At 40.1% G+C, this 26,119-nt stretch overlaps 1 protein-coding gene across 1 annotated transcript; it reads left to right on the top strand.

Moving 5' to 3' along the window:
• Positions 1-1,871: 1,871 nt before the first annotated feature.
• On the top strand, positions 1,872-26,044 carry ldhba (lactate dehydrogenase Ba). The gene is made up of 8 exons (XM_034217707.1): positions 1,872-2,009; positions 16,986-17,122; positions 18,298-18,415; positions 18,505-18,678; positions 19,470-19,643; positions 21,406-21,523; positions 24,211-24,334; positions 25,223-26,044. The coding sequence occupies exons 2-8, from the start codon at positions 16,994-16,996 to the stop codon at positions 25,388-25,390; spliced, it is 1,005 nt and encodes a 334-aa protein (XP_034073598.1). The 5' UTR covers positions 1,872-2,009; positions 16,986-16,993; the 3' UTR covers positions 25,391-26,044.
• Positions 26,045-26,119: the final 75 nt, after the last annotated feature.

Raw genomic sequence — 26,119 nt, forward strand, 5'->3', positions numbered from 1 at the left:
AGCAGGCCAACCTTTCATAATGTCGGTCAAAGTGTGAACATTGGCGCACACGGTCCATTTCATATCCATATTTGCAGTATTAACTGCAATGACTGACTTGTTGTAATCTACCTTTTAGTACACATACGACAGCCAACCCTTCATTATGTAATCTGACCTGTATGTGATTTTGTCTATGACAGCCTATAGTCTCACCGTGTGCATTCACACTGTTGGTGACCTTGCTTTAAAGTACACATTTGAGGTCACAGGAGGGTCAAATATAATGCTTACCTGACTGTTTGCATGAAAACAAACCAAATTTAAAAAAGCAGTGTCAGCTAATTCATAATATATCTTTTTACTTTGTCTTTGAAAGGAACATATTCAAATGTTTTCACAGATGATATATGGCAACCCACACCAGAGCTGACTGCAGTGCTACGCAGCTTGTTAAAAGAATAGTTCCACGTTGCACCACACATTTGGGAAATACATTTTTAATTATTTGAATTTCCAATACACACATATTAAACAATTGCTACCCGTTATGTTAGCTGGCTACTTTCAGAACTGTTCCCAAACAACAGTTGGACAGCTTGAACACTTCTGCTGAGATTTTGCTAAATGAGTTCATACACTGCTGATCAAGCCTATCGCTTCTATGGAAAGCTCTGTATTTAGTACACAGGAGTGTCGGACCCCTAGATTTGCACACACATCAGTGTGCCTCACTCTTTGTGTGAGCCTGTAAGCCCCGCCTTCCTTCACTAGCCATCTAATCCTCTCCTCACCCAACAGCCTTTCTAGCCCTCGCACACACACACACACACACACACACACACACACACACACACACACACACACACACACACACACACACACACACACACACACACACACACACACACACACACACACACACAGACACACACACACACACACACACACACACACACACACATACACACACACACACACACACACACACACACACACACACACACAATGGCCCCTCAGTGCAGCTGGGTGGGGGCCTTTAAGCCCCATCCTCACCCTGTTGGAGAAAGAGAAAGGCACAACGGCTACATCCTATTGGCTGCCAGCCTGTGTCACCACCACCATCATCATCATCATCATCATGTGACATATGCAGCATCAGCAGAGAACCGCATGTTCACATGGATTTATCAGCAACTATTCCTTTAGTTATAGTGCACATTTATCATCTTTAAAAACGTAAAGTATACACAGTTAAAGGAGGCAACATGGCCACTGTTAGTGTTATATTATTATATATTACAATTTGTGTCGTTTGTCAGGATGTGAAAATACATTAGAGAACAGTATTCATTTTGCTGTAAATGTAAAGTAGAACATTTTCCTCTGAAATGTGTTACACTCCATTACTGCCGGTCGTCAGTATCATACACAAAAACACTAAAAACTCAATAAAATGTATAATTAAATAGTTTTTTGCTGCTCCAGCTGAGAAGGAAGAAATGCTGTCCTCAATTTATCAGTTCTACAGCACATTTAACAATATGTTGGCATTTACACCTAAAACATTTATGAATTAAGGTTTATATTTTGGGTGGATTTCTTTTGAATGAGCTTTCATGCATGGATGCTTTCAGGTTTATTGATCTATTTTGTTGACTTTACCAAGTATTAGAAACATTATATCTCCAGAAGAGGTCTAAAAGGATGATCTACACCCTTTTCTGATGGTAGCTGTGCCTCTACCTGACTAAGGAGTAAATTCTCCAAAAATAGATATAAGACAAGAGTTACAGTTTCAAATGCTAACACCCGTGTCCCTTTCTTTATTGCAGACATGCTAATAGTAATCTCCCGCAGACTGACTTCAGCTCTGCTCCCCTCCTCACATGTGAACGCATCAAGGTCACATCCCCCCCCCCCATCCTCCGTCCCCTCCTCCTTCTCCTCCTCCTCACTGCAACCCGGTTAACTCCACTAGCCATCTCCCCACCTCTCTGACCAGATAACGGATAACAGACTGTAAAAACGTAAGTATTCTCATTATTTTATAAATATATATATATACGTATAATCGTTGTGGGGTCCGGTGCTTGCGTCACAGGGTCGCGGTCTCCAGCAGCAATGGATGCTCACAGTTGAAATACCGGCTTCAGGGAACCATTTTCAATGCATGCGATGTTAACCGAAATGTAAAGTAACAATTTCAAACACGATGCAAGGAAAGTTTCATCATTATTTTGCGTCGGACTGTTATTGTTATTTTTGAATAATTTCCCTTCTTGCCTTATGTGGACGCCTCTAATGCAATTTTAATATCAAGTGTTCGGAGTGCATTTAATGTGCTGTAGCCAGCTCTCATTGATCTCGACCTGTAATATAATACTTAAAAACACATGATTGAGATTGTGTTTTACATTCCATCACGTTAACGATGACGTAGGCTATTTGCGATCACATTGCCTGCAGCCGCGCTGTGCACCTGACTTTTTACAGGGTTGATAGTCCTGTATTTGTATTTAAATATTACAATGACTGGAAGCACCATCGCAGAGAACTCACAATGAGCTTGAACTCTTTCCCTCTCGGATTCAGTATTATATAACACTGTATTCATTATATTTGAAGCTTTCGTTCAAACGGAGTATAGGCTACAGTCTACTCACTTTCACCAAAATCGAGGGCCGAGGCCAGACTTTAACTCAACCCCAATTACACTAAAATTACAGTAAATAAAGGAACAAACCGGCATGTATATTACTAAAATGAATATATAACGGGCTGTGTTGGTAGAACCCATTCACCCAGCAATACAGCTGGTGACCCGATTATGTAAGTGATTTCTTTGGAGGCTTAAATGAGGCATTGTGTGGTTCAGTAGCTCTATTGTCTCTCCAATAAGTGCCGGATTGCTGGACAGCCCAAAAAAAGAGCCACGAGGTGTTTTAGACCCACCAACCAACTCCCCTTGTTCCTTTTTCAAGTGTCATCCTTGATGAAACCTGTTATCTAAATGTCAGCCTGTGCCAGATATGACATGGGCTCACAGGGCTTTGTTCTTCGTACTGATAGCTAAGGTCACTTGTTCCTAAAATAAGGCCTTGGGACCTTTAGAAATCTTTGTGTTTTTGCATAGTTATGTTTTAAATCTAATAACATCTTCTCAACACAGTTTTATTGTGACCTTGTTTTAGTTGTAGCCTACACTGTGTCCTGTCTTTGTGAGCAGCACCTCCCTTTGTCCTGCTTGGTGACATTGATACGATTTGAAATCTTTCTGTTTTGACGGCCCACTGACACGGGCGTCGCAGCCATTATATGAGGGTGGGACAAGTCCCCCCCACTTTTTCAAATGATTAGTTTAGACCCCCCCCACACACTTTTACCATGTGGAAAGTCCGTGAATCGGCCTCTCCACTCGCCGCACTTTGTAGAGCGCTGTGTCAGTGCTTCACTATCAAATCCATTCCACTTGCTTATTGAGAGAATGCCCAAATCAATGAAACTCCGTACCATGTTTTCACTGCTACTTTGTACCAAGGCAGATTCTCACATAGCGCGCGCATGTTCAAGGAGTGTTGTCAATAGCCGCATTAGCCGCTTTCACACCGCAGGACTTGCCGTACTTTAGTGCCGGCACTAAAGTACCACGGCACTGAATCCGCAAGGGGGCTAGTGCCAATCGCATTCACACCGCAGTACTTTCCCTGAGGCAAGATTACGCTGACGTCACTTCGTCTTCTTCTTCTCTGGGTTTACTGGCAGGTCGCAAAACCACTTCACGGCGAGTACAAAAAAAAACGAGAGAAGAAGAACTACACGGGGGAGGGGGTATAAACATAGATATATATAAACACTAGATGACTCACCCGCGCTGCTGGCCAATGGAGACCGACGTTGCCACTTGGCCGCCATCTTGCTACAGGGAGTTCTCTCATTCATAACATTATGGTTTACTATTTAAATAACCATAGCTTGCTCAATTTTCAACCAATTTTCAAACGGTTTGGTTTTTTATAAACATCAAAGATGTAGTTATGATACTGCATACTTATAATCATGGACTTTCATATGAAAATAACATTAATCAGATAAAGCAATAGCTATACACACACACACAAGGTATTTATATTAAATATTTGCCGGTGTATATATTTCCATTTATTTTATTATATTGTTAATATTTAAAATAAATTATAAAATTAAAATACATTTATATTTTATATATAAAAATCGGTCTCATGTTACCACTCTGTAAGCCAAGAGTTGTTAATTTAGCAATGCCTTAGCTTTAAGAACAGGGACACAACTAATGACAATAGCATATGTTGGTATATTATTTAGATATTCACACCTTTATCAGAAGAACCAAACCAACATAAAATGTGCTCACAGACAGGCTAGTTCTGTCTAATTTATCACAATTATTTTTGACATGAGATCTTCATATTACTATACTAGTTTTGTATTTAGTTTCTAGATTTGTAAACAAATCCAGAACCTTTGAAATATGTTATTGAAAAAAGACCAAGAATAATATAAATTGTACCATGTGTCCTTTTGTGTCATTCTGTAGTCCATTTGTGGTTTGTCTTGTCTCACCCCGGCTGATATATCACAAAATCCACTGTTTAAATTGTTCCCTATATTGCCCCTATGCCCCTGTAAGGTGTCCTTGGGTCCTTGGGAAAGGCGGCCTCCCAAAATAAATGTATTATTATTATTATTATTAAGAAGAACAACTTGGTGTGGTGTGGAGGGGATGTAGGAAGCAGGAGCAGGTGGGGAGAGATGGGGCTTCAAGGTTCAAGGTTATTTGTTTTAAATGTGTCTTGGAGATAAGGACCAGCTGCACACAATAAAATACAGTATAACACAAAACCAATAAGACACACGGTGACACATGGCACACCAACAATCAATCATCGTCCAGCCTCAGCTTTGGTATTCTTTCACAACCATGTTATGGGTTTATTAGACTGAGCAAACATGAAGATTTAATAAATTATTGTCAACATTTTCCTCCCTTCTTTCCTTTAACATTAAGGGTAAGGACAAAAATACACACCGAAATTATCATATTTTTGGTATGTATGCATGTATGTATAGCCTACTTTAAGAATAAGACAACCACACTAAGAGTAATAAAAAAGGTGTCCAAAAGAAACATTAAATAATTGTGTAAAGAAATGGTAACAACATATTCTAAAGAGGCTGGGTCAACAACAATCTTGCAATACTATTATATCACATAGCCCCACTGATCCTGTGTAGCAGGACTTGTAATGTACATACATCCACTAAGTAATTAACGATTATCCTAATTTTAGTCATAATATTGTCATATCTTACACGTGATTCCACGGGTTCTTGTTTGCAGACTGCGGTGATTAGAGCATCCGTAGGCTGCACAAAAGTCCGGCATAGTCAGGTACTTCTGTAAACACAAAGCCAGCAAATTCCTGTATCATAATGCAAGATGTTTTTAACAAGCCAAACCACTTGGAAGAAATCATGTGTAACTTAAGTTATGTTGAAAAGAAAGAGCAGTTCTGCCTCTCCCACTGGTGTAAAGTTGCTGGGTCAACTTTGTAATACTAGGTCTCACTCACAGCCTCTTGTTATTAGCCAGCTAATAAATACAACCACATACACAAAGAAAAGCTGCAATTTCAACATGTCCAAGCATCCTGTATCATAGCCATGCTAATAATGTTTATAATAAACCAAACCGTTTGTAAATCAGTCAAGATTTCAGCGAGTTAAGAGTATTTTTGTGCAGATCACTCGCCTTACAACAGCTACCATAACGCGAACCAGAGTAACTGTTAACTGTAGCAAGATGGCGGCCGGTCAGCTACGCTGGAAAATCTCCCATGAGCCATCTAGTGTTTATATATATCTATGGGTATAAAGCCCACCCGCTGTATGAGGCGTTTGTTTACTTTCCGACCTCAGACATGATGGAGTTCATAAGGGTAATAAGGGTAATTTACAAATAAAATACCCCATTATAACAATGGACTTTATCTTTATGTATTTATTATATATTACCCCCTCAGGCTGATTTTGGAAAAGGACATTAACCCTTGTTTGGTGTTTTTCCCTTATTTATCTAAAACAAATGACATGATAAATTACTTGTGTTTATGTGTGTAAGACTTGTGTTTCTGCCCCCTGCCATTGCTGCACAAGGTTGCAACATTGTAGATAAATTCAACCACCGACACCTGTCTGCTCTCACATTCTTCTATTCAGCAAATTTGGGGTGGGACACAATAAATAAAGCTTCGCCAGTTTGTTTGTTTTATTGCACAGTCAAGACATAACAATAACGGCATCACGCTGTTCCAGGTGTGTCGTATGCATGTAAATTGAAGTTAAATAAAAATGAAATGTAAAATAAAGTGTAAGTAGTTTCAAAACAATGTAACAGTGGCAATATATATAGCAGCAGACACACCTTAGTGCAAGTTAGGTGTCAGTATTAAAAAACAGTGGCAATATATATATATAATAACCATAGAAAATCGTTACCACTCTTATTATTGTGGTCTTTAATTTTTGTATAGTCCTGCCTGAGTTTCTTTATTTTTACCCGGCATCCGTGTGCACTGTGCACGATTCCCAGCTCAAGTAGCTTTTGCGAACATCGCTCAAAACATTTGGAGTTGGGAACTGCTTTCTGTAGAAGCTGCTGCATCCCGTCCTCGGAGTAAATTGCCAGAAGCGCCGACACTTCCTCATCATTCCACCGCTCCGGTGTTGTAGTAGGCCTACGTGTGGTCATAACTGCTTTAAAGTACAAAAAAACTACTCGCTCAGGTGTGGATGTGGTTTTGTAGCGAGGAAAAAAATGGCTGCCTAACAAAAAAAATTCAGAGTCTCACGGGCCGTGGTTTGCAATTCGCCCAGCCAATAGAAATAGAATAGAAATTGGCACTCTTTTATCACCAGGTTCGTACCACCTCTCTAGCAGGGACTGAAAATGGCCGAAAGAACCAAAGTACCAGGGAAAGTCCTGCGGTGTGAATGCGGCTATTCACACCGCAGGACTTTCCCTGGTACTTTGGTTCTTTAGTTCCGTTAGTACCAATAATGTTGCGTTCACACCGCCGGGACTACTCAGTGCCAGGAACTCTTTCGGACATTTTTAGTCCCTGCTAGAGAGGTGGTACGAACCTACTATTCTATTTCTATTGGCTGGGCGAATTGCAAACCACGCCCCGTTAGACTCTGAATTTTTTTTGTTAGGCAGCCATTTTTTTCCTCGCTACAAAACCACATCCACACCTGAGCGAGTCGTTTTTTTGTACTTTAAAGCAGTTATGACCACACGTACTACAACACCGGAGCGGTGGAATGATGAGGAAGTGTCGGCGCTTCTGGCAATTTACTCCGAGGATGGGATGCAGCAGCTTCTACAGAAAGCAGTTCCCAACTCCAAATGTTTTGAGCGATGATCGCAAAAGCTACTTGAGCTGGGAATCGTGCACAGTGCACACGGATGCCGGGTAAAAATAAAGAAACTCAGGCAGGACTATAAAAAAATTGAAGACCACAATAATAAGAGTGGTAACGATTTTCTATTGTTATTATATATATATATATATTGCCACTGTTTTTTAATACTGACACCTAACTTGCACTAAGGTGTGTCTGCTGCTATATATATTGCCACTGTTACATTGTTTTGAAACTACTTACACTTTATTTTACATTTCACACTTTTATTTAACTTCAATTTACATGCATACGACACACCTGGAACAGCGTGATGCCATTATTGTTATGTCTTGACAAACAAACAAACTGGCGAAGCTTTATTTATTGTGTCCCACCCCCAAATTTGCAGAATAGAAGAATGTGAGAGCAGACAGGTGTCGGTGGTTGAATTTATCTACAATGTTGCAACCTTGTGCAGCAATGGCAGGGGCAGAAACACAAGTCTTACACACATAAAAACAAGTAATTTATCATGTCATTTGTTTTAGATAAATAAGTGAAAAACACCAAACAAGGGTTAATGTCCTTTTCCAAAATCAGCCTGTGGGGGTAATATATAATAAATACATAAAGATAAAGTCCATTGTTATAATGGGGTATTTTATTTGTAAATTACCCTTATGAACTCCATCATGTCTGAGGTCGGAAAGTAAACAAACGCCTCATACAGCGGGTGGGCTTTATACCCCCTCCCCCGTGTAGTTCTTCTTCTCTCGGTTTTTTTTTTGTACTCGCCGTGAAGTGGTTTTGCGGCCTGCCAGTAAACCCAGAGAAGAAGAAGACGAAGTGACGTCAGCGTAATCTTGCCTCAGGGAAAGTACTGCGGTGTGAATGCGATTGGCACTAGCCCCCTGGCGGATTCAGTGCCGGCACTAAAGTACGGCAAGTCCTGCGGTGTGAAAGCGGCTATAGTTGGACAGCTCAGACCTGTTGTATGAAGCGATGCCGGTAGCGGAGGTAATGCACACCCACCAAATGTTCAGGACATTGTTAATACAGCGAAAATCAAAGCTGACGATCTCTTGGTTTGATATGTTTTCTCCCCCAGACAACATGGACATAGCACATTTGTTTTCAAAGAATAGGAAAGTAAGTCTTCAGCTGGTAGCAGTTAATCAGTTAACAGTGATGGCGGCGGCGGCAAAAGCGTCTTACTTCTGGAGAGGAGTTTCGTCTTTATGTCATGATAGAGAGACACAATTACTGAATAGTTTAAATGAGAAAAGGCATCGAAATGCCAGGTTACTAGTATTTATCATGTAAACAGGGAACATGAATAACCCGATCTCTCTGTGCTCATGTAAACACCATGATGTACTGTAGAGGCGCAGTCAGTGTGTTTTACTGGAGCCTCAGTTCGATAAGAGATTATTTTCTGAGTTCTTTAACTTCGGTACTCTCTCTCAAAATGATAATGTGCATTATGTTTGAATTATAGCCTACTTCTTATCATTCAGAAGCTTTTTTTGTGTGTTTATGTTTTACTGAGTGCTTATAGGCCATTTCCATCCCAGTATTCAGTTAACTATTTATTTTCTGCGCACATTACATAGACTAGCTAATATTCTACCTACTGCTTGGGACTTTGAGTCTTCAAAATGTCCAATGTTACAGACTGGGACTTACTTTAGAGTCAGTTGTATTTACATTCAGTATGACTTGTTATGATTCAATGTGAAAGAGTATACTGCTCAATAAATAGTGATCACTTCACCACCTCTCTTGACATCTAGGCGCTTGAGAGTCAGAGGCAGAACACAGGGACAGTGGAGAGAGGTCCGTTGCTGAGGTGAGTGATGAAAGGGAAATTACAGTTTAGAGTAAATTGTGATGTGGACTCTCATCCCAGAATGTTAAGGAAATCAGTGGGGATATTGAACAGGAAGCATTTCAGTCAAGGGGCATCATATGACCAATATAGACAGAAGAGCAACATTTAAGTCAATGATACATTCCTAGGTGAACTTAACATCTGTATGGAGTCAGATCAGTCTCAATATGAATAAATGCTCACAGAAGGATTCACAAATGTATTTTGCGATTTATATATAAATGACTCTCCACAACGATATCTCTCAATGCACTCACAAATATGTATTGTTGTATATAAATGTACAAAAAAATGGGCATTTAAACTGCTTTTTATGAATTAAAAGATGGCTCTGAATTAATAATCAAATATGTTTCCTTTCTTTACTACTGGATGAAATTACAAAATGCACCCATAATTTCCCTCATGCTAGTATAGCCACATAAAAGTATCAAACCACCTGTTAAAATGCACCAGAATACAGGAAATCTATTTTTTTTCGTGGGGGAGGACCCCCACACCCCACGTTAAAAATGTCCCCCCCACATTCAGGATGCTTCCTACGCCCATGGGCCCACATGCTGACGGAGTTATGCACAATAAGTTCAACGTGATTTATGAATCTCAGTTCAGTTATTTAAACAAAAAGTCTCAGTCTGTAGGCTTCCTACATACGGTGGTGTAAATTTGACCTTTCCTATAAAAAGGGTCAATTTGCTGTTGATTTTTAAACCTGTCAGCGGAAGCACACATAAGCAATGGTGTCTAGGTGGAAGTTCAACACTGAATGAGCTTGAAACTGGACTGGAGCACACAAATCAGAATCAGATACCCACAGAGGGGACCTTTACATTTGTTTCAGCAGAAAAGAGCCAAAGACAGCTTAATATTAACTCAGAAGCATGCATAACAAGTTTTATTAAAGATACAAAATAAAAACAATTACACAATTTGCAAAATACACATCAGTTTTGGAGATATATTGCACAGTTATTAACAGCATATATAAATATTAAATATTGCACATAATTTGTATTTCACAACAAGTATGTATGCTGCTCTAAAGTGCAATAAAAAATTCATTTGCAATTCATTTGCAATAAAATCGTGGATGCAACACAACTTCCTCAAACTCAACAACAATAAAACTGAACTCCTCCTCATCGGCTCCAAATCCACCCTCATTAAAACCCCCAACCTGACAGTCACCATTGATGGCACCCCTGTTTTCCCCTCCACCCAGGCACGCAACCTTGGCGTTATATTTGACCCCACCCTCTCCCTCGAGCCCCACATCCGTCAAGTTGTAAAAACCTAATTTTTCCACCTCCGCAATATTGCCAAACTCCGTCCCTCTCTCACCCGCCCTGCAGCTGAGCGACTCATTCACGCCTTCATCTCCTCCCGCCTTGACTATTGCAACTCACTCCTCTACGGCATCAGCACTACATCCCAGCGTGACTCCAGCGTGTCCAGAACGCAGCCGCCAGTCTCCTCACCCACGCCAAATCATGGCATCACATCACCCCGGTCCTCAAAGAACTCCACTGGCTCCCCGTTTCACACCGCATCCATTACAAATTCCTGGTCCTCACTTTCAAAGCCCTCCACCATCTGGCCCCCCCCTACCTCACTGACCTCCTCATCCTCTACCAACCACCCCGGTCCCTCAGATCCACCTCAGCCGGTTTGCTTTCCATCCCCAAGGCCAAACTCCGGAGCTTCGGGGATAGAGCCTTCTCTGTGGCAGCCCCGAAACTCTGGAACTCCCTCCCCCAAGACCTCCGTGAGTCTGAGTCCCTCACCCTGTTCCAGTCCGGTCTCAAAACCCACCTCTTCAACTCTGTATCCATAAGCCCCTCTCAACCAACTTCCTCCTGACTGCTTTTTTGTTTTGTTTTGTTTCTTTTTGGTTTTGTTTTTGTTTTGTTTGTCTACCCTTCCTCCCAAATGTAAAGCGTCTTTGGGTTCAAGAAAAGCGCTAATTTATTATTATTAAAGTGGACATACAATACATTATTTAGATTTTTCTGATAGGTAAGGCATATTTCCTGTACACGTTCAGACTGGAGAGCAATATTTGATTCCCCTGATATTGTACTCAGTGGAAGACAGAATTGTGTAGTGAAAGTGAGGCTTATAGAAAACTGATCTAACCACCATTGTCATTATTTGTAGCCATTACATACAGTTATCACTTGTCATAATGATAACTGGAAGTAAAACCATTGTCTTTTGCTAATTTGAACTTTCTATCATCCCTTGGAGCTATCCTTTTCTTAGAAACACCCAACACTAATCCAAGCCTATCTAGGAATTACATTAGAAAAGGTTACTTTTTATTACTCTTAAAATGTTTATTGGTTGGAGTTTAATAGGAGTAACATTAAATATCTTGGGGGAAAAAACTGCCTGAGAGGAAATGTTGAGGAAAACTTTGTTTGTTTGTGGCAATTAAAGTTAAATGATTATCTGGAATTTCTTTATATGATTTATCGCAGCTTCTGTCTCTCTACAGAATTCCAAATGATAATACTTACTGACTGCAGCTTGCACTTGTTACTAGTGACTTTAACACAGTGATTGTTGGTTGTGTACGTAGATAAACCCCCGCTTTTCAAATAGATTCATTAGATTTAGCCACAGTCACAAAGACAAATAAATATCCTCAGTAAAATATACTAAAGGACAGCTCATGGTATAAATAGGTGTCTATACGTTGGCTATCAATGGTTCAATCCTCATACCCTAATGTCACAAAGTGTCCTTAGGCAAGATTTTTAACGTAGGCATGACTACAGTATGGAAGTGTATTGAAGTTGCTTTGGATATAAGTGCAGATATATGACATGATAATGTAAAGACATTCTAAAATTATCCGAAATAGAAACCTACCCATTTCCAGACTAGTGGTTTTATCAGGCCTCGTGAGACATCAGGTAATCCACGAGGAACACCATATTCTTGTGACAAGTGTATCAGAGGATGACAGCATCAGAAATGATAGCTGCTGTCAATGTTATACAAATGGCAAGGACTCTGGTGTAGGAATGGATATGATAATTAACACACTTGTAATGTTCAGATTAGCATGGCGCTAAAACAAATATGAGTTCATACTGGGAAATGATGATGATGCTGTTACTGAGAGTTAAGAGAAGAATAATTGTGAAACCCTGATAACACTTCAGTATTTATAATGCTCACGGGTGGTTGTCAGTAGTCAGCTGTTGATCTAAGCTCCTCTCGTCTCGATGTCTCGCTTCTTGGTGCCCATCCGCTCATCTTCCTGTAAGTGTTTGTAGACTCGGCTCTTACCTTCACATGGGCTTTGAGTGTTCTTACTGCTTGTGTTTTGTTATTCAAAGTAGGATTTGTTGTATTTGGAACTTTATTTGCCATTATTTTCACTTGGATTGATTCACTTATGTACGGGATTAAAACCTGTTAAGCCCCAAGGTCCCCAAGGGGTACTTTTTCACGACACTGTGTCAGGGGATCTTAATATTTAAGAACCTATTAATGTGTTATACCAGATTAACGGGAATAATCTCAGCTAACTGACGATACAAACCATTTTTACCAAAACAAAATACAAGTCTCATAAGAAGCATCTAAATGACCCCTGAGCGAAAAATGTTAACGCACTTTGGCACAGAACTCAAGATAAAAGATACCCTTATTACTTATCGTAGCTGCACATACAAGATATTCGATTAAAGCTGAGGTTCCACAGATTATTTATCATCACTAAGTGATCCGAACTCTTGACAGGGGAAGCAAACACAGACATCACATGGGCGTAGGAAGCATCCTGAATGTGGGGGGGACATTTTTAACGGGGGGTCCTCCCCCACGAAAAAAAATAGATTTCCTGTATTCTGGTGCATTTTAACAGATGGTTTGATACTTTTATGTGGCTATACTAGCATGAGGGAAATGATGGGTGCATTTTGTAATTTCATCCAGTAGTAAAGAAAGGAAACATATTTGATTATTAATTCAGAGCTGTCTTTTAATTCATAAAAAGCAGTTTAAATGCCCATTCTTTTGTACATTTATATACAACAATAAATATTTGTGAGTGCATTGAGAGATATCGTTGTGGAAAGACATTTATATATAAATCGCAAAATACATTTGTGAATCCTTCTGTGAGCATTTATTAATATTGAGACTGATCTGACTCCATACAGATGTTAAGTTCACCTAGGAATGTATCATTGACTTAAATGTTGCTCTTCTGTCTATATTGGTCATATGATGCCCCTTGACTGAAATGCTTCCTGTTCAATATCCCCACTGATTTCCTTAACATTCTGGGATGAGAGTCCACATCACAATTTACTCTAAACTGTCATTTCCCTTTCATCACTCACCTCAGCAACGGACCTCTCTCCACTGTCCCTGTGTTCTGCCTCTGACTCACTCTCAAGCGCCTAGATGTCAAGAGAGGTGGTGAAGTGATCACTATTTATTGAGCTGTATACTCTTTCACATTGAATCATAACAAGTCATACTGAATGTAAATACAACTGACTCTAAAGTAAGTCCCAGTCTGTGACATTGGACATTTTGAAGACTCAAAGTCCCAAGCAGTAGGTAGAATATTAGCTAGTCTATGTAATGTGCGCAGAAAATAAATAGTTAACTGAATACTGGGATGGAAATTGCCTATAAGCACTCAGTAAAACATAAACACACAAAAAAAGCTTCTGAATGATAAGAAGTATAATTAAAACATAATGCACATTATCATTTTGAGAGAGAGTACCGAAGTTAAAGAACTCAGAAAATAATCTCTTATCGAACTGAGGCTTCAGTCAAACACACTGTCTCTGACATCATGGTGTTTACATGAGCACAGAGAGATCGGGTTATTCATGTTCCCTGTTTACATGATAAATACTAGTAACCTGTGTTACAACCTGCCTTTAGGCTGGAACAATTAGGGAGGCCACACAGAGTTAATTTCCAAATATATGTTTATTTAATAGGTTAACACAAAACACCTCTGATAAATAGTGTATGTCGGAATCAGAGTGTCAGTAGTGTGAGCAGTGTGTGGGTGTGTGGAAGGGTGTTGGAGCATGTTGGAGGGTGCATCAAACCTAACACAGGCTGTAGGCTGAGGTTGATGCAGCATGCCAGGATCAGATTCAGAGAGTGATCCTTGCAGCTGGGCAACCTTTATACCTCTGTGTGGCTCCGCCTCTAGATGGGCGGGCACAAACAGGACGACACTCCCAGTACCTGCCCGAGGACAGCAAGGCAGGGAGCACAGCCAGGCAGAAGGGGGGAGGGGTCGTCACACCCACTCCCTTAAAATGGAGGACCCACTATGATCCTCCAACCTGGGGCACAAAATCACAGACACAAAACACAATAAACAAGACGAGGTTAATCTTGAAATGTTCATTCAACCTGCAAGCACATCTGTAGCATCTAACTCACCCCCTCAGCAACTTTGGTACCTAAGAAGCATTTTAAGAGAGGGCAAACAGAAAAAACAGACACCCCTGCAGGGAGAAAAACACTAGTTAACCTAAGAGGTTATAGCATTTCGATGCCTTTTCTCATCTAAACTATTCAGTATTTGTGTCTCTCTATCATGACATAAAGACGAAACTCCTCTCCAGAAGTGAGACGCTTTTGCCGCCGCCGCCATCACTGTTAACTGATTAACTGCTACCAGCTGAAGACTTACTTTCCTATTCTTTGAAAAAAAAATGTGTTATGTCTGGGGGAGAAAACATATCAAACCAAGAGATCGTCAGCTTTGATTTTCGCTGTATTAACAATGTCCTGAACATTTGGTGTGTGTGCCTTACCTCCGCAACCTTCATACAACAGATCTGAGCTGTCCAATTATGACAACACTCCTTGAACTATGGGAGAATCTGCCTTGGTACAAAGTAGCAGTGAAAACATGGTACGGCGTTTCATTGATTTGGGTATTCTCTCAATAAGCAAGTGGAATGGATTTGATAGTGAAGCACTGACACAGCGCTCTACAAAGTGCGGCGAGTGGAGAGACCGATTCACGGACTTTCCACATGGTAAAAGTGGGGGGATCTAAACTAATCATTTGAAAAAGTGGGGGGGACTTGTCCCACCCTCATATAATGGCTGCGACGCCCGTGATCACAACACGTACCTTTACGGAGCTTTTACGGGAGATCGTCTCACCGTAGCTGTCAATCTGATCAAAAGACTGGTTCAATGGCATGAAAACGAGAAAAAACGCGGCTGAATCGGTTAATCCATAGGTTGATAATGTTTCTGGGTAATATTTTTTTGTATTTATAATCCATAATTCCATTTTAATGTAAAAATCGGAGAGTAAAAGTTAGCTGAGCTAATGGTAGCTACCAGAGTTATCACAGCTTCCGGTCTTGGCTATGCGGCAGTCTCACATTGCCAAATAAGGAGTATGTGGGAGTTCCCCTCGATTCCATTGGCTCTGACGGTTAGAAAGAGATGTCAATCAGCAAAATCGACCAATCCACCCAAATGACCCCAGAAGTGTTTATTTTTTGCTAAATCTCTCTAAAAAGGTCAAATTGCACTTGTTTTGCATCAATCTTGATACAGGGTACTTATTATAGGTTGTAGTTTGGATTCCTAAAGCTTTTAGTCTACCATCCCATCATTCAAGGGTGGTTTTCACTATAAGTAAAACAATTTTTTTGGACCGACACAATATATATATTTTTTTACTGTGTTCAATCTGAATTTACTTTAAAATAAAAACATCTATATTGATTCTGACACTTCTACATCCAACTCACAGGTGTAACCTTGCTTTGAGAACAAAGATTAATAATTTAACCCTTTTAGAAGGGAAGATATGGTCAATGTCATTTTCGAGCCTGAGACATGAAAAACAGGCTCGGGGCTTAAGGATAAATTACAAAAAAACTAGTGACAATTTGAGTGTTGAGATAATGTTTGACTCATTTCAGGGCTGCCAACACTCACGCATTGAGCGTGAGAGTCACTCAATTAATCCATATCTCACGCACTCAGCACACATGCCTTTCCTCACGCTAAGTTTTCGTCCAAAAATAAATGTAGGCCTATATAAATATAAAAATAAAGTGAAGGAACAGCAAACCGAGCGGTCTACGAAATTAGACGGTCTTCTGGCTTAGTTCAGTAAAGTTGGAACGATATTGGGAGGTTCTGAAACCCTAGTAGTTTGTACATGTTCAATACATTTGTAACACTGTACATGTGTACATGTGAACGTTTCTTTTTTCGGTTCACCAAAAAAAATCTCACTCCAAGCTGAACTTAAATGTTGGCAGCCCTGCTCATTTATTGCACAAATGTGGCACAAATGGCGCTGGTTATGTCTACAAATATTGGTATATCCTGGCATATTCCTTCATTTTATATGGTTATAAGTCAATTACAATACGCAAAACAAATACATTTACTGATATATTTTATGTCGCAGAATAAAACATTGAAATCTCTTTAGATGGTATGAATGACAGACCTTATTTCGGGCATTTATAACCAAAAACACAGAAGAAAAACATTGACTAAGAGACAGGGGAACCTCAAGTGTAAATGCTGACTCATTTTCCTTTCATTATTACGGTACAATCTTGCTCTACATTGTGCTTGTCGTATTAGAGGTGTGTCTCAGCTGATGGACATGTCTTCTCTGTGTCCCCTGCAGCTGCCATCATGTCCTCAGTCCTCCAGAAGCTGATCAGCCCTCTGGCCAGCACCCCCGCTGAGCCCCCCAGGAACAAGGTGACCGTGGTGGGGGTGGGCCAGGTGGGCATGGCCTGCGCCATCAGCATCCTGCTGCGGGTAAGACACAACCACCCCGTCACAATGGGTTTACTCATATAAGAACAATAGTAAAGCACCATTAGAAAAATATGATTCATTGCCATATGTGTAAATTGCAATATATTTTACAGAACTGACAGTGTATTGCCATTTACTTTTAAATACAGCAGAAATGGCAGTTGTAATGGATGTTTAATATGTCTTCACAGGTATACAGATATATATTTTAGGCTGTAAATGCTGATATATTGTCCTAACATTAATTTAGCTGTGAGTGGATTCAAACTCTTGTTGCTGTTTAAATCCTAAATGTGCTATCCACTGACTATATCCCCAAATATTAGATATTCATATTTGATCAAATAAAAGTAAATGCAATGGAAAAAACACAAGGAACCATGCCTTAAATAATAAGATCAATCAATCTGCCTGTGCTGCATGTGTTACATTATAGTTTACGCACCTTTTCTGTATATTTATTTTGTATTATAATGATACCTATAAGGTATGAGCATATTATAATCACATATGTAATATGCATATATTTTCATGTTAGTAATACACACAGGAATATGTGGTTACATATCAGTGCATTTTGTTTCTATGTATATGAAAAGCAGATCAAATTAAATCACAATTACCTAGTATGTTTATATATGTTTGCCCATATGTTCATATATAAATGACTGCAAGGAGAACAAATATGTTTATATGAGCCATTATGAATTTTCTAATGGGGTATTTCTTTTAAATGAATTTTATAAATTATACAGTATTTCTATTTTCCAGTAGATGTTTCCTGCCAAGCAATTGTTCTAGATGTGAGTCACAAAGTGTAGAACTGTGAAGTTGAGGATATATTATGAATGAAAATCTCTTCATATTTGTGATGACGATTAATATTAAAATTCAAAAATTAAAGTTGAAGTAATACAAGGCATCTTTACCATCAAAACTAATCATATTAAAATCAAATTTAAACCCTGTTGAATAAAAAGGATAGTTGCTTGCCAAGTGAAAAGTGAGATGGACCTAACTTCTCTCCTTTATAATCATCTTCCTGCACATCCTTCCTTCCTCCTCCTCCTCCTCCTCCTCCTCCTCCTCCTCCTCCTCCTCCTCCTCCTCCTCCTCCTCCTCCTCCTCCTCCTCCTCCTCCTCCTCCTCCTCCTCCTCCTCCCCCCTCTCTACAGGACCTGTGTGATGAGCTGGCTCTGGTGGATGTGATGAAGGATCGTCTGAAGGGGGAGATGATGGACCTGCAGCACGGCAGCCTCTTCCTCAAGACCTCCAAGATAGTGGCTGACACAGGTTACCTGCTGCTGTCAAACATCTGCACTTTGAAAGAAACATCCCTGGATATCTCTTCATCAGATTCCCTTTCTCTCCTCTTCCTCCAGACTACGCGGTGACGGCTAACTCTCGCCTGGTGGTGGTGACGGCCGGTGTTCGGCAGCAGGAAGGCGAGAGCCGCCTGAACCTGGTCCAGAGGAACGTCAACGTGTTCAAGTCCATCATCCCCCAGATCGTCAAGTACAGCCCCAACTGCACCCTGGTGGTGGTCTCCAACCCTGGTGAGTACGATACATTATCCTCTCTGGGTGTCAAGGGGAGAGGAGCTGGGTTGGATCTATTTGCAGAAGACTTGTTCACATAAAGACTAACATTTAAGGCATATCTAGACAAAGCAAGACAAAACAAATGTGACTAAACAGAAAACCAACTAAAAACTGGGTTCATGACATCGCGTTTGTGTGCATGTGTAATGTTTACTAAGTATATTACATATCAATTCAATTGATGACCATCATTTCATTTATACAATTGCGACATCTATACTGTACATACATATACATTGGGAATGTATTGTGAAGTGCATAAACATTTTTAACAAATGCAAGAATACTTTTCTTTACATGGAAAACAATATATCGTTTTTGAACATGAACTAGAAAATGTATTTAAAAAACACAGAACGATAGAAAAAGTTAAGCTTAGTTATTGATGATTCTGCAGGATGATGCTGATTGTCATTTAATATCATATATTTATAAGAAAATAATTATAAAAGACGTGAGATGTGCGACCTGGTGAAGCAGGTCGGTCTGATTCTCTCATGTTTTGACAGCTTTCCCTTCCTAGTAATATTTGTAGTGTTTGTTTTTCAAATAACTGAGGCTGCCCTATTATAGCATTTTGGTAAGAATTGTTTCCGTACAGGTTTGAACTTTGGGCATTGTATGAGAAAGTGCTTCTCTGTTTCCACAGCAGTTCCTCCACACTGTTGGCATAGTCGCTCCTCATTCGGCAGCCATGTTTTCTTATATACTGTATACATATCTATAACTCCACCCTCCTTCCACAGTGGACGTGCTGACCTACGTGACCTGGAAGCTGAGCGGTCTGCCTAAGCACCGCGTCATCGGCAGCGGCACCAACCTGGACTCGGCCCGCTTCCGCTTCCTGATGGCCGAGCGCCTGGGCATCCACGCCAGCTCTTTCAACGGCTGGGTGCTGGGCGAGCACGGAGACACCAGCGGTGGGTTCAACACGGGGAACACACTCCATTATTTACTATCAGTTAACAATCATAGGAATATTTGTCGGATATTGTTGGGAAAATAATGAATGTACTCTTCTAATATCAGAGTAGCACATGATAACAAAGGCCCTACGTCGTGTGTACATGACAGGATGTATGATTACCTGGAAGAGCATCAGGACACACTGTTTTAGGCATACGATAGCTTTGTGACAACAATTAACATGATGATTCAGCCTCTATGGAGATAGACATATGACAAGCATGATCATTTCTGACGTGAGCTAATGTAAAAAAACATTGTATACTGCTTTGAGCCGGTATTCCTGCATCTCGTGACTGTGTAACTCCCTCTCTTGTATATCAGCATCTGAAGGACACTGTTCGGGGAACTAGTTGTACCAAATGCTCTGTATGTGAGACGCACCTTGGAAAAAGCACCTCCGACACACACTGTGTCACCTCTGGTGTACCCCAAGGGTCAGTCCTTGGGCCACTGCTCTTTTTAATTTACATGTTGCCCCTGGGACAAATACTGAGGAGCCATAACATCAGCTTCCACACATATGCTGATGACACACATATTTATTTCCAAACTGCCCCGGATAAACATCTGGCACTTTCAAATGTCTCAATATGCCTGGAACACATACACCACTGGATGAGCAACAACTCCCTCCAACTGAATAGCAGCAAATCAGAGGCCATTCTGATTGGAACACCATATCAAACACAAACAACTGATATCCCTCATATCAGCATCAATGGCCACTCCATTCCCCTCTCCCCACTTGTAACGAGCCTAGTTGTGAAACTGGACTCGTCCCTTTCATTCCAAGCACACATGAAGACGGTCTGCCAAGCCTATACCACCTGAGAAACATCCCCAAAAGGCCAAAATGCGACACTCCCTCACCAAACCGGACGCAGAAAAACTGGTCCATGCCTTCATCACCTCCCGCATTGACTACTGTAATTCTCTGCTTGCAGGCATTCCAGCAAAAACCACTCAGTGACTGCAATATGTACAAAACTGTGCCGCCCGGATACTCACAAAAACACCCAAATCAGAGCACATCACCCCCATCCTTCACTCACTCCACTGGCTCCCTGTAACACACCGGATCAACTACAAAGTCCTCATAATGGTCTTCAATGCCATTAACCACACTGGCCCCACCTACCTACAGGAACTGCTAACCAGAAAACATTCCCATACGTCACGAACACTCAGATCAGCCAGCTCCAATCTCCTGGCTGTCCCGCGGACAAAACTGGTCACCATGGGAAACCGTGCTTTCTCCTCCCTGGGTCCACGTCTGTGGAATCAGCTTCCAGAGAACATACGGACCTCGGCATCACTCTCAGTTTTTAGGAAATGCCTCACCTGTTCCACACCGCATTTTACTGACTGTGCTTTACTTCATTTTATTTTTTTTAACCTTTTATGCTCTTAACCTTTTATTTGTATTTGTTATATTGCCCTATTTTATCCAATATGCTCCTTTAGATATCTTTTAACTTATTTTTCCTTATAGCTTTGTGAAGCACCTTGAGATGATGTTGTCTTTAAAGTGTGCTATATAAATCAAATGTATTATTATTATTATTATTATTATTATTATGTATGTGATGACTACTTCCATTCTTGCAAGGATAATAAATACATGTATCCTGATATTTTTCCAAAAAATATGGTGAATGTAATTTGACCTGAAACATAGATCAGTATTGACTTTATGTGTTGTTGTTTTTTCAGTGCCTGTATGGAGCGGTGCTAACGTGGCAGGAGTCAACCTGCAGAAGCTGAACCCTGAGATTGGCACTGATGATGACAGTGAGCAGTGGAAGGCCACGCACAAGGCTGTAGTTGACAGGTACGGAGTGTGTGAGGAAATGTGGGAGAGCGTGAACAGATAGCAAAACCAAATTAGGTTTGAGTTTCAGAAAACTTAATTAATCAAGAAGACCTGGCAAATCTCATCAATTGTCTTCTCTGTTAAAAAACCAAGAACACGTCCTTTCTGTGTTTGTGATTTGTTAGAATTATCCTGGTGTTAAGATGATAGACACATATGTTAAAGGTGGGGTATGTAATTTATTTCAGAAACAGTTTTTGTCATATTCTATGGAATGCAACCTGTTAAGCCCGAGAGACCCCGGTACTGGGGGCCTCCTGCAACATCTTGCAGGAAACAGTGTCTGAGGGCATGTTCATTAAATAGACTATGAATGTTTTATATCCATGTAACGGAGAGAAACTCATCTAACTGATCATTTAAAAAAATATTTTTTAAAAACCCCACAATGCTAACGCTGAGCCTCTGAATTAGCAACGAGCGAAAAATGCTAACAGATGACTGCACCAAAATTCACTCACAAAACCTTATTATTTATCTTTGCTGCACATCTCAACACATCGTTTCACATCGTGAGGGGACACAGAATCGAGGGGTACTCTTCATTTTCACTCAATTATACGAACTCTCGGAGATAATAACAAGAACACACATCAAAATATATGGAGCTAGTTAGCTAGAAACGCTAACATGGCTCACCTCTGTTGTAGTCTGGTCAAAAGTGGTCTTCAATGACATTAAAACGATAAAAAAAACGATGCTGAAGTTAATCCATAGGTTAATCCAATGTGTCTGTGTCACTTTGAATGATTTCTGATAATCCATGAGAAATAAATCTGCTTTTCGGTTTTGAGATGTCAGACCTAGAGACAGCTTCACTCTGGAGCAAAACTGGGTACACGAAGCCCCACCTTTTTGTTGTACCATGTGTGTGTATGGGGAGATTCCCCTTCGATTCTATTGGCTCTAACGGTCAGAAAGAGATGTCAATCACCAAAATCGACCAATGGGTTCCAGAGAAACGGTAAAACCCCCATTTCCACCCAAATCACCTCAGAGGTGGAGTTTTTTTTTGCTAAACCTCTCTAAAAAGGTCAAATGTCACTTGTTTTGCATCAATCTTGATACAGGGTACTTATTATATGTTGTACTTTGGATTCCTAAAGCTTCTTACCATCATCCAAGGGTAGTTTTCACTGTAAGTAAAACATAATTTGTGGACGGACACTATAATTTACAGTTTTTTACTATGTTCAATCTGAATTTTCTTTAAAATAAAAAACATCTATATTGATTCTGACTTTTCTACATCCAACTCACAGGTTTATCATTACTTTGAGAAAAACGATTATTATTCTAACCCTTTTAGAAGGGAAGATATGGTCATTTGTTCTGGGAATGTCATTTTCGAGCCTGAGACCTGAAAAACAGGCTCAGGGCTAAACTGGTACATCCCGATAGCAATGAATATATTAAATGCTTTGACAATAAATACATAAAAAATGTCATCTGTGGAAGCCGTAGCACTGTAAAAAGCACGACCAATCATTTTAGCCGGCCCGGCTAAAATAACTGGATGGCCTACCTGCCTGTCAGCCTTCCATCTGTGCACAAACTTATCTGGTGCCCTCATTGGTCATGTGCGCATTCGTGTGTGTTGGAGGAGGGGCTCTGTGAGGAAGTGGCAGATTTTGTCCGGTTGTTTATTTTCAAATTCTAGCGCACTCGAGCTGGTTTCTCCAAAATTACCTACCCCACCTTTAAGTGTCTGTAGTTTTTTTCCACGACTGCATCATGTCAAGGCTGTACTATGAAGATAAATCATGAAACCAAAACATTGAATTTGTTTACAAATGATTAAATCTGCTGTTAAGTGCTATCATGTACTTGAGAATGAATTATTTTTGCATTGTTTATCATGTCTATCAGCAGCAGAGCTGTAAGTGCTTCTGTTATCTGAGGCCATGAGTGATTCCCTTTTTGGATAAAGTGGCCCCAGGGGGAATGTAACCTCTAACCACAATGTGTTAGTGCCAGCTTCAGTCGATACAGCCTGGCAGACCTCAGGCTGCGCATCAAAGACAGCTATTGTAATAAGCTGGTTATGTTAGCAGACATTACTCTTTGTAATTAAATCTTATGATGGCATAACCAATTGATTAGTATTGAGCGATCGAGGTAGTTACTGGCCGTTTCTCAATGTCGAGGAGGCTTGCTTGGTAGCACATGTATGCTGGGCATTTAAACAGTGATTCGGCGCCACTCGATGACGTAGTATGCTTGAAATAGTGGCTCTGGAGCAGCTTTACTCGACATTGAGAAACGGCCACAGTCTACTTATAATAAGACGTGCTAATAATAATAATAATACATTACATTTATAAAGCGCTTTTCCTGGTGCTCAAACGCTTACAAGAAAGTCAAAAATGGTATAATGGTATATATGCTTTAGTCATGATGACTTGAAATTACACATTGTAATGTAGTTACTTACAGAATATAATGCATAACATATTTTTGCAATACAATTACAATAGATTGTGTTGTATGATATCTACAAAAATAGAGAATTATATTTGTATATTTGTCATATGACCATGAAATAGATTTGACATCCATTAGGTGTCTTTACAAGTTCTTGTCAGATCGTACAGTTTTGAGAGGGTTACTGTATAGATGTTGAGCGTGTGTTGCTTTGTTTCCAGTGCCTACGAGGTGATCAAGCTGAAGGGCTACACTAACTGGGCCATCGGCCTCAGTGTGGCCGACCTGACTGAGAGCATCATCAAGAACATGAGCCGCGTCCATCCCGTCTCCACCATGGTCAAGGTCAGACACACAGGACATACACACACTCAAAACATGGGATTATTGGGCAAGCTAGCTAAACTATTAGCCACCATTGTTTTGTTGTAATTTGTTAATTGTTAATTTCACATTGCACGTTTTACACAAGGCCTTCATTTCCTAATAATTTCAGATAATACTATGCCTTAACACAGTACTTATTACGTAACTTATTTGCCACTAATGGTATTACAATGTACAAGTGATATGGGGTCTTCAGGACCCTACTTGGTCGTTGTTTGGACTTGTAGCAAATGATCACAACCTTCATCTATGCTCCTCGCTATGTTTAATAGTTCTCACTGAGATTTTCCAATTTGTATAATTTTGAAAAATACTAAAATCCCATGTTATATAAAACAATTCACATGAAACTAATTATTATTGTAATACTTTTAGATCTCTTATTCTAAAGCAATCTTACTTATGTATTTATATATATCAGGGGAACTTGGGGTTTTGTGATTGTTGTTCTAGTTTAGAATGAAAGAAAATAAATAAAAACAAATTCAAATATGTATATAAACACAATCAGTTAAAGTAAGAATGTGCAATAAAAAGGTCAAATAAAACATTTAAATGTACACAAAAACAATAATTACAAATATTTTGTAAATAATTATGATAATAATGAACTCCTTATCTCTTGTCAAAATTGAATGATTTTTCTTAAACAGCTGTCTTTAAGCTTGTACGTGTCATTCACTGCAGGGTGCTTTGTATACTGACTTCACCATTTCCCCACAATGTATGCTCCCTACCCTAACTCTGTGTGTGTGTGTGTGTGTGTGTGTGTGTGTGTGTGTGTGTGTGTGTGTGTGTGTGTGTGTGTGTGTGTTTGTGTGTTTGTGTGTGTGTGTGTGTTTTCAGGACATGTATGGTATCGGGGAGGAGGTCTTCCTGTCTCTGCCCTGCGTGCTGAACAGCAGCGGTGTGAGCAGCGTGATCAACATGACTCTGACGGACGCCGAGGTGGGCCAGCTGAGGAACAGCGCCGACACACTGTGGGGCATCCAGAAGGACCTGAAGGACGTCTGAACACACACACACACACACTCAAAACCCTTGATTCAGAAGCCTGCTGATACGCACCCATTAGACTGTCTCTCTTATTTTGAAGGAGAATACAAGTGTTTTTCATCATACAGCGTGATTTAAGTGTTTTCATCAGTGCTGCAAAATGTCATCAACTTCCTGTCAATCAATTGTAAGTAAAATAAAACACTGGTATGCTCCTTTGAATTAACAGATTTCCTCCCCAGTAGTTAAGCTGAAGTTGTTTCTGTGTTAAGAGATGTAAAACGACCTGTGTTACTGTACTCTGTTAACAGTTTGGAGTAGGATAAAGCACAACCCTTTAAGAAGTCTCTCCTTGTACCCTCACGTACAGTCGTTCCTTTAGCTCCCTGCAGGAAATCACTAAGAGAAAGACCATAAACCTCTAATGAAAGACCCCAAATATCCAAAAGGACGCCTATTTCCTTGCACCTTTGTCTTAAAATGGTACCCTACCGAAATGAAATTGTGACATTGTAAATGTGAAAGTGGGTTCCCCCCCCCCCCCCCTGTTTCCTCAGTGTTAGCAAAGAGAGATGGAGCAGCGGGGGAGGAGTGGGGATGTCCAGCACAAGTTTTTTGTTTTACTGTCTGACCCTGTGTTTAACTTAATACATTTGAACCTAAAGAAAAGAAGTGTGTCTGTTTTATGTTGTACCTTTGTTAATAATGCAGCCATTGAGGATATTAATAATTTACTCATTATAAAAA

Source organism: Gymnodraco acuticeps, unplaced genomic scaffold (genome assembly GCF_902827175.1).
Source record: "Gymnodraco acuticeps unplaced genomic scaffold, fGymAcu1.1, whole genome shotgun sequence".
Taxonomy (NCBI): domain Eukaryota; kingdom Metazoa; phylum Chordata; class Actinopteri; order Perciformes; family Bathydraconidae; genus Gymnodraco; species Gymnodraco acuticeps.

Excerpts from the sequence above, each read along its gene's own strand:
- ldhba (XM_034217707.1), top strand. The coding sequence starts at position 16,994 with ATGTCCTCAGTCCTCCAGAAGCTGATCAGCCCTCTGGCCAGCACCCCC. Across the intron at positions 17,123-18,297 it reads CCATCAGCATCCTGCTGCGG|GACCTGTGTGATGAGCTGGC; the intron begins GTAAGACACAAC and ends CCCTCTCTACAG. Across the intron at positions 18,679-19,469 it reads GGTGGTGGTCTCCAACCCTG|TGGACGTGCTGACCTACGTG; the intron begins GTGAGTACGATA and ends CTCCTTCCACAG.